Source organism: Neolamprologus multifasciatus, chromosome 7, assembly GCF_963576455.1.
Source record: "Neolamprologus multifasciatus chromosome 7, fNeoMul1.2, whole genome shotgun sequence".
NCBI lineage: Eukaryota > Metazoa > Chordata > Actinopteri > Cichliformes > Cichlidae > Neolamprologus > Neolamprologus multifasciatus.
In genome coordinates this window covers 10,890,750-10,913,090 of record NC_140445.1, presented here as the reverse complement: position 1 = coordinate 10,913,090, position 22,341 = coordinate 10,890,750, and the positions used below count along the sequence as shown (strand labels likewise).

The following is a 22,341-nucleotide window of genomic DNA, read 5'->3' as shown; positions in this document are numbered from 1 at the left end:
CATTTAAGCTTGATCAGCTGTTGTTAGAATTTATTTAATATTACTTTCTAGTATCAGCTGAGGTTTGCTGGAGCCACAGCTGTAAAAAGTGCTGGTCATGATATCGGTTTGTATATCTGGTGAGAGGGAAACATGAAGATGAAACCAGAAGATGTCCTTACTGAATCATCGGAGCTGAACAGGTGATGGAGAAACAGGTTCACCCTTTAGGTGACATGAATGAGTTGAAAGGAAGTTATGAACTGTTCCTGAGAGACAAATAACACCAGGATCTGTTTCTGAGTAGCTGACAGCTGGTAACTGTGCAGGGGCGGGTCTAGCAAAGTTTTGCCAGGGGGGCAGGTAGGGCATTAACAGGGAAAGGGGGGCACAAAGAAATACTTTCTTATTTTCATTTAAAATGTCTGGCTGTTATTAAATAATTATCTGAAGCTTACAACCAAAGTTTTTATCTGATGTAAAATGTATAGAAATCATACATATACCAACAAGACTGTACATCATTGTCACAACAGCGTTTGTTTTCATTCAAAGGCTTTATGGCTTTAATACCTGGTGGGCCGGTCTTTAGTCAAAATGCCCGGGCTGTTTTTTTGTCCCAGTCCAGCCCTGGGCACGACACACAGTGAATTAATCTGAGAAGGTGCATCAAAAGATAAATGGCCGCGCCAGCGTTACACATCGCAAATTAGCTCGCATAGACACATTAGTTGTGCCTCTTCTTAATGATGGTATCTTAACTAACAACCCCAAGTACCAGATTCAACTTGTAATTGGCTAAAAATAACTTACTGGTGAGAGAGACGTTGTTAGCTTTCCACATTCCGACACTTCAAAAGCTTGAGAAGCTGTCCGCTCAGCACAGCATCAGCACCACGGAAATACACGGATACATCCGTAGACTCGAGACACAATGCATTTTCGGAACTTTCAGGTGTTTGGACCAATGTTTCATTTTCTGATCAAACCAGAAATCTTTAATGAGTAGCTGGATTTGTCTCGCATTAACTGGCTGAGTTAATGCCAGTTAATGCAACATCGAAGCAGCTGGAATCCACAGCTGAGCGTGTTCATGGAGCTTGCATTTTCACCTGCTGGACATCACTACCTGACAAGTTTAACTGTCTTTAGAACATTGCAGAGGCCTTATTGACAGTATTTGGCTCTACATATCTGTGTGAGCAGATTTTCTCTCACATGATGGCCTCAGGTAGCTGTCTGAATGCTGGACACTCGGAGACCTGTGTCTCTGAGTGGGAGACCAGAGATCATATTAACATGTGTGTCTCTGTATTAACAGACATGCCATATTGGCTTAGTTTATTTTTCTTATCATTCTTTTGAGGAGATCATAAATAGCATTTGTATTTTCTGTTGTACAGTCCATTTGCTGTTATGGAGTTCTTGTTATGGATAAAAAGTGTCTTTTTTTGTTTCAAAATAGCTGATAACTATTCGCTTATAGCTGCCAACATCTGCGAACAAATATAATTCTAGAAAGTTGTTCTATACAGTGTGTAACTGTTAATATAGAGCGTTATTAAATTTATTGCTAATGCAATCACATGGCACATTGACCTCTGAGGAAATTTTAAATGGCACTCGGCATCAGAAACGTTGCCTACCCCTGCTCTAATCTTATTGGGTGTGCACTCGTTCAAACACACACACAAACACATACACACACTCGAGTCACATGTAATAGTCAATACTTACATCATCTGTACATTCATTTACAGTCTGGTTGGGTGTAGTTGCATTTTCCTTAACAGGCTCTATAGAGAATAGGACCGAAAATTTTTGGCATCTTGTAGTTTGTTACTCTTCCTTACAAAAGGCAATATAAATTTCTCTTCACGGGCAATCTCAGATTCAGTTTCTGTCACATCAGGTAAGAGAACATTAAAACACCCTCTTTATCTAGATGTTTTTCATATTTGTCAGTGTATTTTGCTATTAAATTGATATTTTGATATTTACCTCTTTAGAATAATAAAACATTTTATATTCCATCTTAAGTAGCTTGAACATAAATTACAAATTATTTAGGGTTTAGTAGACAGCTGTCAGTTTTAAGAAGAAAGTGAAAGAATTATTGTGAATGCTTATTTGTTTTTTCTATTGCTTAGCCTTTTTTAGATGATTACTTAGTTAAACTTTAAAGAAATTCAACAGAAAAAAGGAGTTAAACGGGTTGTAGAGCTTTTCTCTGTAACCTTTAAAGCTCTGTGAACATTTTAGCTATTAGCTCTAGGCTATAGATACAGAAGTGTTATGCTTTTGGCTCCAAGCTACCAGTAGCAAATTTCTCCTGCATCTATACAGCTGAATAAATGGATTGCATTGAAAAACAATGTAACTGCCAGGTTTTTGAGCATTAAAATTATAGCTCTGGTTCTGCTACATCTGCAGCAAAAAAACTAAACAAAAAACAAAATAATCTATATGTGTTAAATCTAACGCTGCAAATGCAGATTCTGTGGAAAACTGTTTTAAATTAACTCATTAATTAACTTGGGGTGCCTACTTTAAATCTGGCAGAAAATATCTTAATCAGTGGCTTAACTGGAATTTCTGTGGTTATTGGTGTTCATGTATATTAAGAGTATTTGTAAACACGTTTTCATTGAAATAGCCTAAATGTGTTATTTTATTTACCTAAACATACAATCTTACCCCCAGCCGGCATCCCAACATGAACACAAGTGATATTAGTGATAAGTGATATTACCTTTATGAAGTAATAAAGTCAAAGTTATTTATAACTATTTCGTTTTTCCCAAACATGTAATCTGCTAAACAGATTCATAGTTTGGTTTAAAATTGATTCAAGGAGTAAACTCTGGCAACCATTAGCTGCTTTAAAATCATTTTGAAAGGTAGGCAAATTTGAAGTGCAAGAACATTTCAACTCATGTTTGGCTAACAGGTGAGTGGCTTCACTACAGGAACATAACCAGGATCTCTGACAGGGAAGAGAGATAGTGTTGACGGACGTCAAGATGAGGTTATTGTAGATCGAGTCTTGGTGTCACAAAGTAAGCTCAGGAGGAGCACTTGGTCCTCCTGGCAAACACTCAACAAAAAAATATGGGTGGAGAATGGGCGAAAAGGTTGTGAACAGATAAGTCCTTTCATCTGCAAGTAACAGGGAAGATAGACTGGAGCTCACAAGTGGCTGAAGGAGTTCACAGTCACCTAGTAAGCTGAGCTCCAGAGAAAATGGTTTCTAGAACTCTGAAGTAATAACTGGAGGGATGACCAAGAATCTGGGTTAAACAAAGAAGAGCACAAATTCAAAAAGGTAACAAAGAAGGCCTGGCAATCACAATGTTGGCACAATCTGGCAGAGAACTGTGACTCAGCCCAGCCTTAAAATATTTAACACTTGACTCCTCAAATTAGGACAGATGCCAAAAGGACAGCTCAAGTAGGATGACTCCAACCTGACATTTGTGTTTTAATTTGATCATGTGACAGTGATAATGCACAGATAACACAATTCAGCTATTTACTGTAACCTAATTGCGGTGTTCACTGTATGCACATATTACTAACAAGCTCTGAAAATGTGAAGTATAACTGCATGCTTACAATGCTTCTCATAACTCCAGTTGTACGCATGTTATTGTTCCTGTGTGTGTGTGTGTGTGTGTGTGTGTGTGTGTGTGTGTGTGCACCCACTCATGTGACTGTCCTTCACAGTCAGTGGTCAGGCTTCAGTAAGTAGTAAGTAATCACAAATGACATGTATTGATCAGCCTAGAAAACAGCCTAAAGCAATAGCTTTAGAAAGACAAAGTTATGTCATCAGTGGAAAGAGACACCCGGTGATAGCTTCACCATGTACTAAAAGCAATGATATGTCTGGGCATCTAGGATTTTTATTTTTTTCATGTTTTTGTATTTTTTGCAATAATAAACTGACAGAACATTGTCAATGCACGTAATGCTGAAATAATGATTAATACTTGTATGGGTTAAAACTTAGTGTTTTTATATATGTAATAGGAAATGTTTTTATTAAACATTGTAATATTGTACATTGTAAATATTTTAATATGTAAGCACTTCATAACATTGCAACCAAAATAGCTCATATAGTTTATAAAGCTGGTAAACCAAATGTTTATTTGCCACTGATATCTGTTGTCCCCCCTTTAGAGGGTAGGTGATTTATGATGATATTGTAAACAACTTGCAATCGAGAATTATTTGCAAAAAAAAGTTGGGATCTTTTGCAGAGGAAATGATGAAGAGATTCATTCATAAGTTCCTACCGATCATAGCACAGAAACAGCAATGAAGATCAGACAATGGACTCATCTGCTAGATCTCAGTACAGAATTTGTTACTGCCTTTTACAAGATCTTACTGCAGTGACAAGTGTAGTCTGGACTGGTAGGGCTGCAGGTCTGATCCTGTGGTGTCCTCGGGATTCCCATATGCTTGTTTGCCATTCACCTAGGTACCATTTTTGATCCGAGGACACCACAAGGGTTACGCAAGGTTGGCTTTTAACCTGAAGAGCCTTGAATGGTACGGAGCCATCTGGCATTGATGGGCTGATTCTACTGGGAATTTTTCCTTCCTACTGTCGCAAAGTGCTCATAGGGGGTTCACTTGTCATTTCCTCTCTAACGTTTTGCCAACAGCACCTTGAGTCCTGTGTGACCAAGCCCATTACATCTTAAAGACCTCATACTACCACAGCATCCCAATAGAGCACTTCTCTGTAAGAGTGCAAGATTGTTGTGATTCTTAGACGTTCCAAAAGGACCATGGAAGCAGAACTTACATGTACCAGGCCCCGTTGATGGAAAAAAAAGACCACATAGGGAATTGCCACCTGGTGCTTTTTCTCGTGCTTCAGTATTCATATTTCCAAGGTAATCTTCTGTCATCTTGTTTCTGTTCCAGGATGGATCACCATGAATGGCAACAGGGAAGAAGTAGGGGTCATAGGCACTATGATGATGATGATGGTGAGTAAGAAAAAACATTAACTGAAAAAAGTTTTGCCATGAGAGAGAAAACTGAGGAAGTGCCCTGAATTTTTTTTTAAACTCTGAGGTCTAAGTCATCTTCAGTGATGATCCCAACCCTTGCCCTGACCTATAAACCTTTGTTTTGGAGAAACACAAAAGGTACATGCTTCCTCACCCTCTTCCTGCCACTATCCCCTGTTTCTTCTGTCACTCCAGCTACTGCTAAATGTTTCTCCAGTGTCTTCAGAAATTTGTCAAGCATAGATGACATCCTTACCTTCTACAATTACGTTGAACATTTTATTACTTTCTAACAGATTTTGCTCTATTATCCTTGACAACATAGCTCCACTTAATTAAAAAACCCAGAAAAAACTAATTTAGGTGGTATTCCCAGACTAAATACATCAACTTGTGAACTGTGTTTCTAGGAGGGCAGAGCACAAATTGAAAAACAGATACATTTCATGTATGACATCTGATTTTTAAAACCTGTTAGATGCTGCATAATGCTGAAACCAGTCAGAAGTTTTTAGAATACGTTCCCATTTTCAGAGCACCCCTCAAGCTCTGACTGCATTGATCAGATCCAAATGAAATGTTTCTCTCTCCATCTCAGAGGCCCAGCCATTCTACATTGGTGTTCCAGTTTCCCACCGGCGGAAAAGGCGCAGACATCACTCCTATGCCAGCGATGCCAACCGTGATTCACGACATACACACTATGATCACCATACACAGCGAGAACACTCACATCGAGGATATTATAACAAAGACGAGCACTATAATAATGAAGAGGATGGCGAAGAGTGTCGTGAGCATGCCGATCCTACAGGTTAGAAATCAAAAGTTTTTCATAAAAGTATCCATAAGTGTTAAATAAAAGTGACTGTTTGCCTTTTTTTCTTGTGATTTTTTTAAGATTGACATACTTAATTTACTCCATCATCCAGTAATTATATAATAATTACAATTATTGTATAACTAATAATAACAGTAATTAAACTGCAACATATAACCACTATGCACAAAATATCAGAAAACAAGTTCATGCAAAAGTATCACTAGGAAAGATACTGAACCCTGAGTTGCTCCACTGCATTCATCAGAGTGTGAGTGTGTGTGACTGTTGGACAGAAATTACTTTGACATAGAAATAAGTGAATGGGTGAAAGAGTTTTGTGTTTCACAGTCAGTTCATCATATACATTCATATATACAGTGGGTAAAACTGAACATGTCACCAATGTGTTACTGACTTAAAATTTTCACCAGATGTCAGTAACAACCCATCCAGTACACACATGCAAAGAAATCAAACCATAGATGTCCATAAATTTTCTTCCTGTGCCATTTACAGCTGTTTCCTGCACTGTGTAGCTGTGTTATCTGTCATTAGTACTCATAAGTTATGAGTAACTATGATAAATGACACATAGACATGCACATAGAAATGGAGATGCAAAAAGGCTTGGAAAGTCATTACACCAGCTGAACTCTATCAGTAATTAGAAAGCAATCCTACTACTTAATGAATATTAATACCAGCTGGTTCTGTCCCAACTGATTTAAGCAAGATTTCCTCACCCTAGGAAAAGGCAGAGGAGTAAAAAGAATTATTAGAAGAGCTTTCCAAGAGCCAAGGACCACTTGTGGAGAGCTACAAAAAGACCTGGAAACAGCAGGTACAATTGTTTCAAAGAAAACAATAAGCAATACACTCAACTGCCATGGTCTGTATGCATGCTCACCATGCAAGACTCCATTCCTGAAGAAAAACTATATTGAAGCATTTAGACAGCCTGTGAAATACTAGGAAAATCAAACTCTTTGGATGCCAAAATACATACCAAGTTTGAAGGTCAAAACGCACTGAACATCACCCTGGAAACATTATAGTGTTCTCCTGTGAAGTCTGGAGGTTGGAAAATCATGGTAGGTATAGGGGATAACGTCTCTTTCATTTGTTAAGTTTTCCTGAAGCATTTGTTAACCACTGTGTTTATTGGATGGTACGACATCATTTTCACAAATGTAATGAGACTGATTGTTTTTCTGCCTATCAAGCTGGATGCTGTAAAGGCTGAAATTCATTAGCTGTGAGCTGATGCTGGGCGATTAACATTAGAAATTATTGTACTTGGCGTTCATACATTCATTATACTGTAGTTTGTGATGTCTTTTCAACCAGTTGAGTAAGTTAGTGTAACTTTCCGGTGCAGACAACTCTTCAGCATGCATATGATTTATTTTTGGTTATTATTAATGCTAAATAGGAAGTATTTTGAAGTATGGTGATCTGCTTTGAGGGGCAGGCTCTTCACCTTTGGCTATGCCAGACATTGATTTGTCACTAATCCAGACTAGAGATAAAAAGATCAACAATGAAATCACCACCTCTTGATCAATCAATTAAAATAGACCCATCTTCTGTACTACAAGAACTATGGGGCTACATGGACACTGTGTGACTCTAACTCCCATGTTCAGCATTTCTACTAATTCCTTCTGAACAAATTTTCTTTTGTGTTTAGTTTACGCCAGGATGTGTTACAAAATGTCGCTCTCTGATATTGGTATAATCATGCAGGGGGAGAGCACATCTGCAAAACGCTGCAGCAACATCCGCTCTCTAGGCCTGTGTGAGATTGCCATTACAATGGACGGAGGCAAGAATGGTTTCCTCTGTGGACAGTAGAAGCTGGTTTAAACAGATTTTAGTGTGTGAGACATGAATGAGCTCTGGTCAGTCAGTATCTCTTTCAAGATGCCGACTCGGGAGATTTCCTGAAACAGTGCCTGTGCCACACTCTTTACAGAAATGGTGTGCAGTGGCACTGTTTCGGGATAGCCTTCATAATATTGTTGTGATTTGGCGCTACATAAATAAAACTGAATTGAACTGAATTGATATTGCATTCCATAATCTACCAGAAAGAAGATATATCCCTATTAGGGGTGGGCGATATAAACGTTATACGATAGAGATTTTGATTATACCGCTCTACCGCGATAGCGCATGTTGATGATGTCATCAAGCTGCGCCTGTTTTGGTCGAAAGCATCGCAGCGGCTACAACTATTATCATCTGCAAATTATGCCGGGCGACAGTCATAGCAAAGAGATGAAGCACTTTTGAAATATGGGGAAAGCCAAAAACTGCGCTTCCTCCACTTCCGTAACATTGATTCATTAATGTTGAATTCTCTCACAGCTGTTCTATTCCCATGTTGTTGCAGTATATTAATAACTAATCTTGTATTGTGGATGAATGATCTCAGTTGTTCAAATGCGATTGCATTTGTCCCTAACCACCAGAATCCCTCACGTTAACTTTTATCGAGTGGAAAAAAAGTTGGCGTTCATCCTCCAGCTTCACTGTGCTAATGTTATGCTAACATAGCTGTGTCGCTAGCAATCACGTAGCACAACATTATATACCAGGTAGTCCAACTTCAGTAACCCTGCAAACGCCACTGCTATTTCGTTTTCTGTCTTCATTTATGTTGGAAGTGGTAGCAGAGATCAAAAATCTGTCAGTCAGAACATGGTATGAAATGTTTAGGTGGAAACTAGCGAGCTAACTTCCTGTTAACTTGTAACTCCGTTAAATTTAATAAATTCTGTTTTCATGGATGCCTGGATGTTACACTTAATTGTTACACCTGGTAAAGCAGCAACGCTGATGATTTTATTAAAGATGAAATAATTTAGACCGTTTTTAACTCTCAGTGTTCGTTTGACTTTGGGACCTGAAACGGGCGGAGTTTTGGACCCAGATTACTCTGCGAAGCTCCTCACTACGGCAGCCGTAATGCTCTGACAATCCATCAAGCAGTGCGGCTTACCAAAGTTGTACTAAAACATTTTTAACAGATTTCTGCACGCTCAAATCGGTTCGAGATCAGTAAGCACAACCAGAATTCATACATAAGGCACACTCTCGATTTTTGAGAAAATTAAAGGATTTTAAGTGTGCCTTATAGTGTGGAAAATACGTTATACAGAAGAAAAGAACATATCGTGATATATATCGTTACCGCACATGCTTCAAATTATATCGCGATATAAATTTTAGGCCATATCGCCCAGCCCTAATCCCTATGCACCTCAGTTAAATGACATATGAGGTTCAAGCTGATGCCCTCAAACAGAACCTCAATTAACAGTTACGCACAAAGACACTTTTAGAATTCCCCAAATGGCTGGCCAATAAAATTGGACCATTATTTGCTCCAAGGTTTTGGCATAACCCATATGACCTCTTATTCCATATTCATAGAATAACGTCAGTGTACTTTTGATCCGTGTGTGATTAGTTTTTATCACTTAGTCAAATGATAACTATAGACGTGTCGTCACCAAACTACCGTAGTGGAAAATCTCCTGTGGACTAGATAGCTGGACCTGACAGAGCCTCCAGAGAAGGCCCTTCTGTCTCCTCCTCCTCTGAGAACTGGGCGGCTTCCAGCCGATGTTGTGACTCCCACCACCTCCCTCAGCTGCGCTGAAAGGTGATCCTTGGGCAGGGTCACAACAACATCCAAGCTGCCCAGTCAGTGGCAGTGGACCAACTCTGCAGTATCTGCGAGGAGCCCCACTCGCTGATTTGGTGGTGCAAGGCCTAATTGGTCCACTACCAGCCAACGGCCATCTTCTCTAAGTTGAGAGTCACCGCCTGGGCACTGGGAGTAGTCTCAGCCTTTACTTTTCCTCAGGTCTTTCTGCTGTTGCCTGAAAGAAATCTGAGAAAGCCTGAAGATCATCTCCTTCCCCCATCGACTCTAGTGGTGTCATTGAGGAACAAGCAGAGCAACCACTCTCCAACTCCTTTATGTGGCTCTTTGACTGGTCTTGTAGCTGTTCTAATTGCCAATGATGCACCACCACCTGCTCCCAATGCATGGCCACCAGCTCAACCACCATTTATTCATAATGCTTTTCACTTTTGTGACCTCTCTGCAGCTTCCAGCCACTTCCTTCACCTCCAAACACCAGCTCTCCCACAGGGCCCTGGCAGCTGCTGAAATAGGGAAGGCATGGTTAACGTGATGGCTATCAGCAGTACTGGCCAGCATTCCCTGGCACTATCCCCTGAACCCACCACTCCACCCCTCCACTGCAGCTGAGCCATATACCACACACCGGCACACTCTGCTTGGGGAATATATTTTATAAGTGCAAGTTGTCAAGCTGTACCTTCCTAAAACTACTGAATGAAGTGCAAAGTATACATCACATTGTCATGGGAATTTCCATTTTACTGGTATATTTTTATGTTCTTCTTTAAGATTTTTATTACTATTTGGTAACATCTCTGGGTTACTCCGGGTACTCCGGCTTCCTCCCATCGTCCAAAGACATGCAGCTTGTGGGCATAGGTTAATTGGATAATCCAAATTGCCACTAGGTGTGAATGTGCGAGTGAATGACAGTGCGAATGGTTGTCTGTCCCTGTGTGTTGGCCCTGCGACAGACTGGCGACCTGTCCAGGGTGTACCCCGCCTCTCGCCCTATGACAGCTGGGATAGGCTCCAGCGCCCCCCGCGACCCTGAAAAGGATAAGCGGAAGCGAATGGATGGATGGATGGATGGATGGTAACATCTCTGGAATAGATGGTAATCATACAGACAATTTTTGTGGAGGTCATATGATCTGTTAAATCCCCTTAATGATTGGTTAGATGCTGACAATGCCACCCTTTTCATGTGAACCACCCCATTCATGTGACCATTTATTCTTATCACCAATGTTAGGGTAAGATAATCTAGATAAGGGAAAGATATCCTGGCTATGTTGAACAAGCTTCACAGTATAGGGCCCGGTTCATGAAACTTCAAGCTGCACGGTGCAGGGAACAGCTGTGATTGGCACATGCAGACACATGGCCAAGCACTGTATTTGAGAGCACCTAGTTGCTTTTACTTTGCATTTTAAAGAGAGTGTATTTTAATTTATTTTAAATATCGCTCACTCATTTAATTTTGGGAAGGCTAAATTTTATTAATTTAATTAATTGGGTCACCTACAGCCTAGTATGGTTGTTTCTCACATAGTTTTCTCTCATAGCCTGTGTGTATGCAATAGGAAAAGGGTGCTTTTTCTGCATTGCGTTGTGGATTACTGCCTCAAGTGAAGGGCTTCACGGATGTCAAGGGGCTGGACAGACTGGATGCTTTAGTAGTTTGTAGTGGTAAAGAAAGTGAAGCTTGAAGCATGAAGCTTTAAATTAAATGTCAATCTAGATGATCTTCACACATCACTCTAAAGTTAGGATAATTACTGAAAAACATTGATTTGTGTCCTGTCCGCATGTACATACCTCCTGGTGGAGATATGTACATGCGTGTTTATTATCTGATTATCAGGCTTGGATAATTTGTAGAAAGTAGATGGAACGTATATGAATGCATTGAAAAAAAATCATTTTGCCCTTCAAACTGTGCTGCCCCCCCCCCCCCCCCCCCTTTGGCAACAAGATATTTTTTCTGCTGCAGTACCATTAGTGGCCACTGTGTGCCACAAATGAACAACAAGACTCACTGGCAACTAGGGCTGGGTATCGTCACTGATTTCTAGAATTGATTCAATTCCGATTCACAAGGTCTTGAATCGATTCGATCCACAATTCGATTTAATTCGATTCGATTCGATTCACTTCGATTTGAATCTGGGAAATTTTGACAGTCAGATGTATTATAATTCAGATCAGTACATTTACATATTTTTGTAGCTATAAAAAGGAAGCTGACACACGCAAGACTTTATCAAAGGTGTGAGCATCACAGCAGAGGCCTTTGTGTCAAAGTAGCTGAAGATAAAACACAGAAAAACATGAAGGCGATTTTCCTGGCCTGGGATTTTATACAAATATTCTGCAGTACATCAAAAACAAAAGAAAACCATTAATGAACATATGAACATCACCTCTGAAGTTACTGCGGTTTTATTAGAGACAGGGCTAAGCGTTTTGCATTTTGCATAATTTTAAAAAGTTTAAATTTGTTCAGTATTGAACGGCAGAAATGAGGTTTTCTTTTTGGAAGTATATAAAACGAAAAAGAAAAAAAACGTCGGCCAACAGCGCTGTAAACAACGGTAGACTTGTGCATAACAAGAAAGCGAATAATGCAGAAAACAGTACAGAGAGAGCAAGAGAGAGAGAGAGAGAGCTGTGCATCATGGTCGAAGCAAAACAGTAAAAGTAAGAGTGAATTCATGACGATGTTTATGTGAAGCGTAGTTTGGATCTTCTTTTGCTGCTGGTTCGGTCAATATTGTTTGGAGAGACATCAAACTAACAGCTTTAGAATCAGTGCAAAAAGGGCGTGAACACAAAGCGCGGACCCGCCGACAGATCAGAATCAGCGAGCTGTCGGCTTTCAGCCCCGACCGTGAGAAAGGCGACATCTAACTGATTCTGATCCGCGGGTTGCGCTGTGTGTTTAAGTCTTTGTGCAGAATCCGTGTTCCTGCTCTCATTTACTGTCTTAGCTGTTTGGTGGTTGTTGAAATTTTGTGAGATTTCACCAGAGATTCTGGCATTTCGGGCAAAATAAATTTATATTAAAAAATCGATTCAGGATTTTAATGAATCGATTTTACGTAATCCAAGCCAGAATCGATTTTAATCGATAAATCGATTATAAAAACCTACCCCTACTGGCAACCACACATCTTTTAGATTTTTTTTTTTTTACTTGTTTTGCATGTCCACATAAACAACAGAAAAACCTCAAGACCAAATTGCATGTATGAAATTGAATTTGAAAAATAACTTCTAATTTGACATTTTCACATTCATACAAACACTTTTTTCTATGCCTAATTGCTTTCTTAGTGTGTTGTTACAGTCTGCAGATAATGCAGACTAAGTTTATGGTAAAGCTGAGGACCCAAAAAAGCAGATGGAGTTCATCAAAAGGCAAGGCATTCTGCAGCCTAACATAACATAAAAGGGTGGATTCAGGGTCACCTGATCAGCCCTAACTAAGTTTTGTCAAAAAAGAAAGTCTTAAGACAGGCTGTTTCTATTTTAAGAGATGCTGCGAATATGGAAGAAAGCCACCCTACATATATTTTTAACAAGCACATTGAAGGACATATCTTGATCAAAAAATGGCTTCAAGATTCCTCACAGTGTTACTGGAGGCCTAGGTAATCCCATCCAGATCAAGCATCTGGTTAGACACCATATTTCTAAGATTTTTAGGGCCCAATACAATAAACTTAGTTTTATCTGAACTTAGAAGCAGAAAATTAGAGGTCATCCAGGTCTACAGGAACCCTTTAGAACTGCATAATTAATTTTAGTGTGTGAAAAGGACACTTCATTTACATGAAGAAATTGGAGTCTATTGGAAGTACATATGATTCAAACCACTGCAGCGCAGTAGCTTTAATATCTACAACAAGCTTTAATTGTTGCAATAAAATATCGTGGTCAACAATGAGGTATATCAGCTCAAGCACAGAGATGAGTCCACGGTCAGAGGCCTTAATCATTTGTAACCTCATATCATATTTACGATTGAAGCATTAATTAAATTACATAGAGCTATTTTGCTTTACCTTAGCACTCAAATACATTCTATACAACGTGTCTCATTGAAACCATTCACACCCATTCAAAAAAACACTATACTTAAGTGCTTTCTGTCTAAAATTCACACTCTGATAAACACATTGGAGAGCAACTTGGGGTTGGTATCTTGCCCGGGGAAACACAGCACTATAAATACACACAGAAGAGCAATTAGTCACAGAATCAGATGACAGAACCAATCAGCAGCTGCCAGCTCTCCAATCAGGAAGGACCTGCAGAGACTCCTAAAGGCAGAGGACACACACAGAACAAAATCTAGCCACCGTGATCCAAAATATGGCCAGGACTGTACCATCGAGTAAAACCTTATTCTCCCACAGCGGCGCAGCAATAGCACGCAGTGGCCACTCCGGACCAAAATGATGTTGTTTTAGTGCTTTCTATGGCTTTTTCATTGGGACTTCTGAGCCACGTGGACACCATAACAAGCGGTCTTCATGTTTACTAACGGCAAATACTCCTAAATTACAAGCATCATATTCAGTTACATGGACTCACCTTATTTCGTGCCGATAGAAATGCAGCTCTGTTCAGTAAGAATCCCGGTTGTGGCTTCTGTGTCTACATCAGCATGAAATGGCGCAAGAACTCTGTACTAGTTTTCAATTACTGCTCATCGCTGGTAGAGTTTATCACTGTTAGATGCAGGCCTTTTTATTTACCTTGGGAATTCACTACTGTGCTCATTACAGCAGTATACATCCCACCCAGCGCTAACACTAAAGAGGCGCTCTGCGAGCTGTATAGGGTGATCAGCAAGCTGCAGAACTCCAGCCCCAATGGACCGTTTATTATCACTGGAGATTTCAACCATGCAAATCTCAAGTCAGTGCTTCCGAAATTTCATCATTATGTAGACTTTGTGACGAGAAAGGCAAACGCACTGTACGCAATGTTTACACAAATATTCCCAATGCGTACCAAGCGAAGCCCTGCCCCCACATTGGTTACTCAGACCACTTGTCTGTCATGCTAATTCTGGCATACAGATTGCCCATCAAACACTGCAAACCGGTTCTGAGACAAGTGAGAACCTGGCCTGCAGGAGCTCTCTCTGCTCTTCAGGACTGACTGGGACATGTTCAGGGAGGCTGCAACACCACATCAACACATCATCTGTGACCAGCTACATCAGTAAGTGCATTGATGATGTCACTGTCTCCAAGACTATCCTAATATTCTCCAACTAGAAACTGTGAATGACTTCAGAGGTGCGTGAACTGCTAAAGACTTGAGACTCCGCCTTCAGAGCAGACGACAAGGGGGTCCTAGAAACAGTGAGGGCCACACTGAGCACTGGAGCCCCTCAGGGATGTGTGCTCAGCCCACTCCTGTTCACTCTGCAGACTCACGACTGTGCAGCAAAGCACTGCTCGAACCACATCATCAAGTTCGACAAGACTGTTTTGGGTCTCATCAACAAGAATGGTGAGTCAGCATACAGAGAGGAGGTACAACAGCTAAAGGACTGATGCAGAGTCAACGACCTGTGTCTGAATATTGACAAAACAAAACAGATGATTGCTAACTTCAGTAGAGCACGGAGAGATTACTGACCACTTAACATTAATGGATCCTCTGTGGAGGTCGCAAGAGCACCAAATTCCTGACGGAGAACCTCTCCTGGTCCCTAAAGACCAGCTCCATAACTAAGAAGGGCCAACAGCGTTTCTACTTCCTGTGGAAGCTGAGAAAAGACTATCGAGAGTTTCCTAAGCAGCTTCATCACTGTGTGTTATGGTAACTCCACCGTATTGGATCACAAGACGGATGGTGATTGTGAGAACAGCTGAGAAGATCATTGGAACCTCTCTTCCCTCCATCACAGACACCTATTGCATCCACTGCATCTGCAAAGCCACCAGCGATGTGGAGGACCCCACACATCCCTCACACACTTTTTTACCTTGCTGCCTTCTCGCAAGTGGTACCGGAGCATTCGGGCCCTCACTGCCAGACTGCGAAACAGTTTCTTCCCCCAAGCTGCCAGACTACTAAAGAATCAGTGACTGGTCTGACACACACACACACCTACAAACCTCACTACTTCAAGCACTTATCTGGACACCTTCATGCACACACGCACGCACGCACGCACGCACGCAAACCTTCAAACATCACATTATGTGTTGCACAATGCTCAGTCTTTTGCAAAACACACTGTAATTATTGCACTTCTCTAATTCACTGTTGTGTCTGCAGTGTCTTATGTCTGCAGTGTCTTGTGTCTGTATCATTCTGTTCTGTCTGGTGGTGCCGTGTATTTGTTTAGGGGTTTTTTGTATTTTACTTTTTTTTTCTTTTTTTTTTTGCACACGTGCACTTTATGTAGCCCTGTGTTGATTGTCTGTTATATGTAATATGTAGCACTATGGTCTTTAAGGAATGTTGTCTCGCTTCACTGTGTACTGTACCACTGCACATGGTTGAAATGACAGTAAAGCCACATGACTTGACTTGACTTGTCTAAAGCAAGGCACAAGGGATGAAACTAGCAGAAAATACAGAAAAAGAAAATACATAAATACATGAAAGAAACATACACACCAAATACAGACTAAACAAACCAAGAAACAACATAAGATATTTAAATTAACAAAACCTGAGAGTACATTAACTTAAAGACCCAGGAGCATGACATGTGTAGTTGAAAAAAAAAATGCCCTAAAACAAAAAATCCTCAGTTCCAACCTTAAGTGAGTTATAGCAATCTGGCTAGTATTTAGAAAATAAGTAACACAGAAACACATTAGACTTTGCTGGTATTTTAACAACACAGCTAAATATATACACAGCAGTGGTGGAGGCACAAGATCTGGCCTCTATCTATGCTATTAGCTAGATAATCCAAAGTTTCACCTGCATGAACAGAATTTAATTACGTAGTTGGTGTATATATGCCACAGTATGTGATGAATGTTTTTGCAGCATGGTCCTGATCCCAAGAGGCCATGAAGTCTGAAGCCTGTAAGCTGATTAGAGCTGAGGAACTTAAAACTGTGTGCGCATGCATGCATGCGTGTATTATTTGGTGTGACTGTAAGTGTGTGTGGTATGCAGATTATTTTCACCTGCTCCTATCAGGATTCATATTAATGTAGAGCAAACGCAAGGTCTGAGATAGATAGGTTAAGGCACTGATGCAGTAATCGGAGACAAAAAGAAGAAGTTACGTTGGGGGCAATGTCCTTGTTTTTCTTGCATCTGAGTGTGTTAGTATTTGTGTTCAGGAGCAGAGTACTAGAAGGCTCTCTGGTGTGTATCAGCCCTCTTAAAGCCTCTGGCTCTTTGCTGATTTGGGGATTTTAGTGGAATTCTATCACAGCTTACAGAAACCTTTTTGTAGCTGCTTGACTGGTGCAGGTCTGCTCACCAAAATATTTGCAGCTAACTGAAATACCAAAAGACAAGCTGAAAAGACATATGAAAAAAGTGTGAATGTATGTCACTTGTCTCCACTCAAATAGTGTTGAGCAAAAGACAGTCAACTTTAACAAGAATAAGTTGGAGGGCTATATTTTTTTTCTGAGCGCAAAGTTTAAGGATATCTTACCCGTTACTTTTGGGATTTTGGCGTCTCTGGTCTAAGGATTTAGTGAGCATGGAAAACTCTGGGCTCTTTTTCCCATCAATTACAACCTCCCAGTGGACATTGCCAGGCTCCCAAATAGGTAAAGTTGAATAAATGAATAAAAAAGTAATACTAAAAAAATACCGTATTAACCTGAAATAAATAAGCACAAGCTGCAAGCTAACTAGTTTTACCTTTAGTATAATAGCATTCCCTTACATTTTATATTGCTTAGATAGTGTGCACTTTCTTAGCTTTGGAGATAATACAAAGATTTTGATTATTCTGAAAGGGCATTAATGACTGATAACATCATTGAATTAATAAAGTAGTCCATCACAACCAAAAGTATGCCCCATTATTTTAAATTAAGCACAAACCATGGCAACTGAAGGAACAAGATTCTATTTTAAGATTTTAACAAATTCTGAATTCTGAGTAGATTTATTACAACCTCATTATGTAGTATTTAGAACAAAAAGAAAATATTTACACCTATTCAACTATGTTCATGAAGACTATGATACAAAGAGCTAATGTTTATCTAAAGTTTTAGTTATTTGTTTTGTGATTTATGAATCTAAATTTTTTTTATCTGTGATTTTTGTCTGTTAAGTCAGCTTCTAGCTTGAGGGTATTTGTCCTTTTGTCCAGTGGTCCAAATTGATCTTTAACATTGCAATCATAATTCACCATGACCAACCTCTGTGGAGTTATACTGGCTGGTTAGAGATGAACATAATCAAATCTCCAATGTGGTCCGACCAATAGTGACAGAACTCAGTAATGGAAACTTCTGTTGGTTGCACCGTGGAACATTTTATTGTATTTTCATTATACACCACACTGTAACACAGATTACATAATTTTAATAAAAAGATAACTGAAATGATCAGCATCACTGTCGCAAAAAATCTGTGAAACTTGTGCTTATAATAGGAACTTCTCAGATTTATCACTTTGTTTGAGTTATTGATTTTTGACTATTTTTTTACTTCTTTGTAAGGTGGAATAAAAGAAGACCAGTGCCCCCACCCCCACCACGCACCGCCCACACACCCACACAAATGCACACAAACAGTGGGATGCAAATGAGTAGTGCCTCTAGGCTAAGGATGTTAATAGAGATTGATCTGTTCAGGGTAAAATTAGAAAATAGTGCACATTACTCTCAAATAGTCATTAGAGAACTGACTCATGTGTTTTGCTTTTTGAGATAACTAATGGGGATTGTTTATATAACATATAATTATTTACAGTTAAAAGAAAAGAAAAAAGTAAGTGCTATAAGAATCTAAATGTTTATGTGAGAGCTTTATCAGTGGGGCAGATTATTCTATTCTATTTTGGAAAATAATATAAGTTTAATATGAGTCTAAACTTATATTAATTTACAAGTTAATACAAGTTTATTTTAGGAGAAATTTGGCAGGAAAGCATAGATCAGTTTGTATTGACACCAAGTCTTCATCAGAATCTAGCAAACCTGCAGCCAATTCAGATTGAATACCAGCCCTACTATGTTTATATATATATATATATATATATATTCTATTCTCTGTGGCAATGAACCAACACCTGAAGCAAGATATTTAACCCCTAGATGGTGTTGTAATCAATTGGGAGCTTCCAATACTCTGGAAAATGCTGGATTTAAATCCTCCAGAAGCAGAAAAAAACTCTAAAATATTCCCTTAAAAACATGATGACAACAGAAAAGAATAAGAATTTAATGAAAATATTGTTCCCAATTCTGTTCATCTAGATGTAGTGTTTTCAGTGGGAGAAATGTTTCATCACTCATCCAAGTGACTTCTTCACCCCCCGAAGTCGCATGAAAATATTGTTGCTATGTAATTATGTAATGTTATGTAATTTGCCTAGACAAACCCTTCAATGGAAATTTTATATAATTTCTGTATATGATGAACATAAATCCATCTTAAACTGGCTGACTGGGATATACTGGATATCTGAAGCTAACCTTGTCTCTTGTTTGACCTCTGTTTGTAGTGTCCCCTGCTGCCGAAAGGCTGCGCCACATACTGGGAGAGGATGATAGCACTCCAACACCAACAATATTCACTGAGATGGATACATTACAGCAGGAGGGTGGTGAATTAGAGTGGAAAGAGTCTGCAAGGTACGCACATACACACAGTAAGGTAACAATTTCTTGAATTCGGGAATTAAAACTTAATTTGCCCTCCTTGTTGTAGATGGGTGAAGTTTGAGGAGAAGGTGGAGGAGGGAGGAGAAAGATGGAGCAAGCCTCATGTTTCCACACTCACCCTCCATAGTCTGTTTGAGCTGAGAACCTGCCTGCAGACAGGAAGTATTCTGCTCGACCTAGAAGGCTACTCACTGCCACAGATCGTGGGTGAGTCATACAGAATATAAATATCTATATAGATATATAGATTTAATTTGTTGATATTCTAAAAATACTCTTATTTATTCTTGATAATCCCATATTGTTTAACTAATCTGTCAGAAAACTCTTTACCTTCAATTATATGTTCCAAGTATTTCATTCGTTTCTCAGAATCAGAATCAGCATCAGAATACTTTATTAATCCCTAAGGAAATTTACAGCTCCAAACTGGGAAGTTTATCATATTATTGTTCTGTAGTATGTCAGGATTGTTCCAAATATGTGTACGTTCCCATGGTATTAGTGAAGACTCATTTAATTTAATTCACTCTAGAAAGATTAGGACCTAGTTCAGTCTTTTATGCCGTGATTGCAGATGCCGTGCAGCGCGTCCGCCTCCCCTGCAGCAGCTCTGCAGACCTTTTGCAGCAAGTGTTTCCACTTCCTGATGGCTGAATTTCAGAGATTCCCTCAGGGATTTAAATTCTCGGTGCAAAATCTCCATTAAGGACAACCTTGCGTTGAAGCAGGACAATCGCTTATCGATTTAATTCAGGATGTTGGCAAAGTCTTTGCCGGCCAGCGATGTTGTTCCAGGATGGCATCTCATTCTTGGTTAGGGAAGATGTGCTCTGGGCCTTGGAGATCTTGGAGAGTGTTCAAATTCTCATTGACGTATATATATACTTTGGTATACTTTGGTATATTGAAGGTTAAAAAATGTTTGTTTAATTCTGAGCTACCACTCAGTTCTGACCTACCATTCTATTTTTTCTGCCAAGTCTCTGGAAGTCTCACTTAAAGTATTTCCTTTCTGTCACTTACCTTTACGTCACTTCTGTCACTTACCTCTCCTCCCGTCACTCCATTTTTTGTCTTCATCCATTTGATGGACAAGGATGTTTTTCTTATATGTTTTCTTTCTTATCTTATCCTGGCTTAATAACAGTTTCTTCAAGGCTCTGCCTGTTCAGAGCCTAAGTTCAGAAGTCTGGTGTATTCCTTGGCCATTTGGGCTCCTTGTAGCTAAAATTAGAAGGGACGCAACTTCTTGATTTCCCTTTTCATTTTCATGAAAATGCCCCATACTGCTGGGGCACTGACAATACAAAATACCAGTCTGCTGCACTGATATAGGCCTTTGTGAGTGTTTATCACCAGATATTTCCTGGCTGTCTCTTCTATTTCCATCTGAAGGTAAGCCTGGGTGAGATAAATTTTTTGTGTTTGCCACCTGCCACCGCTGTGAATATGACTTCTATCTGCTGAAGTGGGTACTTACAGCATAGGGTACAGGACATGGCTTGTGAAATCTTGGTTATGCGTTGTCCTCCAGTATATAATATTTTTCAGAGTGCCAATTCCTTCTTTGAACATCTGAGCGTGTTTTATTAAGTATCTGTTTCAGTCTTTGAGCCACAGAATGTACACTGCCAGTCTCATTGACTTAATTTATTTCAAGTTGAGGTGGATGTGTTTCAACCAGTCACGCCCAAATAATGGCACACCTCATTGCTAGTTTGTTATGTTCTCTTATATAACTTAACAATGTGTGTGAATGTGTGTGTGAATGGGTGGATGACTGAACGTGTAAAGCGCTTTGGGGTCCTTAGGGACTAAATAAAGCACTATACAAATACAAGCCATTTACCATTTTACCATTTAACTACTTAGACACATTGCAAACCTTTTAGGCAAATGTGACTTACTTTATTAAACATGTTGTGGAAGAGCATAGGCAGATCATCTGCACATGCACCACATTTGGTATTGTTCTGCGAAGAACATAAAATAGTACCACTAAGCAATGTATTGCTATTGCTAAATACATAACACACTGTATTCCTCCTTTTGAAGGCTGATGTGCAGATATCTTCTCTGACCCACAGACATCATGACCCATGCCTCTGAAGCCATTATTTCACAACCCCTGAGGTGGCAGCCTGGTGGGCCTCTAGGATGACCTTCTGCTGCTCCTACATCAGTTTCCGATGCACCCCTGTGTTTATATATCCCAATTTCTTGGCCGTTGCCCCCCTTGATGTGGGTTCGGAAGCCTTTGCTTCTTTATCTCGAGGTTTTGTCTCTGTAGCAGGGATTTCCCCTGCTGGATTTTTGGGTTGACATCCGGTTGGCTGCACACCTTCTCTTGGCTGTAGCTGTTGTCTACCACATTTCTGGGACTTAATGTTGAAAGGTCTCTGATCTGGATCTGGGTAACGGCATCAAATGTTGAATTTTGACCAGGCACCCCAAGTACAGGGAAGTCTGGAACTGACTCCCTGTTTAAAGAGTCTCTGATTCTTTGAGTATTACCCACTAGGCAAATAGCGCTTAGATGGAGCCAGGGATGAGACTTGCCAAGCTCTAACTGCTTCTCAGTCTTTAAGATATTGATATTGATCCCGTGTTTGGCCGAGTGGCCTTGTGGTCAAACCCGAGCCCCCTCAGTCACACTAGTTATCAGATTTATCTTCTCTATTTATGTACATTTGATAACTAAGTAAGTTAGAATTCAGTGGTCTTGAAAAATACTGTCTTACAAGGGGTTAAAAGGGAATGTCCACAATCGCCACACTTCATGTATTTGTATGTACATTTCACCTCTTCACCAGGTAACTGGCAGACAGTTAAATGGTTTCAATTTGTCACACACTAAAAAGTATGGATTCAAAAAGTGGATTATGTTGAATTTTAAATATGTTATAAGAGTGATAAGCAGTGATAAGGCTTCCATTTGGATATACCAAATTGATAAGAAGATGTGAGTATAATGTTAACATATTAACTGGGCTGGAATCT

At 39.7% G+C, this 22,341-nt stretch overlaps 1 protein-coding gene and 1 long non-coding RNA gene across 13 annotated transcripts in view; one reads left to right on the top strand and one right to left on the bottom strand.

Annotated features, from left to right (window-relative positions):
- Positions 1–282: 282 nt before the first annotated feature.
- On the bottom strand, positions 283–1,616 carry LOC146513798 (uncharacterized). The gene is made up of 2 exons (XR_014875316.1): positions 886–1,616; positions 283–791 (listed from the first exon to the last, which is right to left on the bottom strand). It is a non-coding gene; the product is annotated as an uncharacterized LOC146513798 (long non-coding RNA).
- A 112-nt stretch (positions 1,617–1,728) lies between these two features.
- The window catches only part of slc4a5b (solute carrier family 4 member 5b), a 60,012-nt gene continuing 39,399 nt past the window's right edge, over positions 1,729–22,341 (top strand). For 4 of the 12 annotated variants that reach the window (XM_085168124.1, XM_085168121.1, XM_085168123.1 and 1 more), the window contains exons 1-6: positions 1,730–1,891; positions 4,921–4,985; positions 5,608–5,823; positions 6,581–6,673; positions 19,179–19,308; positions 19,385–19,545. In XM_085168124.1, the coding sequence (XP_085024250.1) occupies positions 4,922–4,985; positions 5,608–5,823; positions 6,581–6,673; positions 19,179–19,308; positions 19,385–19,545 (664 nt within the window). In that variant the 5' untranslated portion in view covers positions 1,730–1,891; position 4,921. Of the gene's footprint in view, positions 1,892–4,920; positions 4,986–5,607; positions 5,824–6,580; positions 6,674–12,119; positions 17,266–19,178; positions 19,309–19,384; positions 19,546–22,341 lie in introns of those variants that run through there. The other 8 variants (XM_085168128.1, XM_085168133.1, XM_085168126.1 and 5 more) reach the window with 5 other exon arrangements.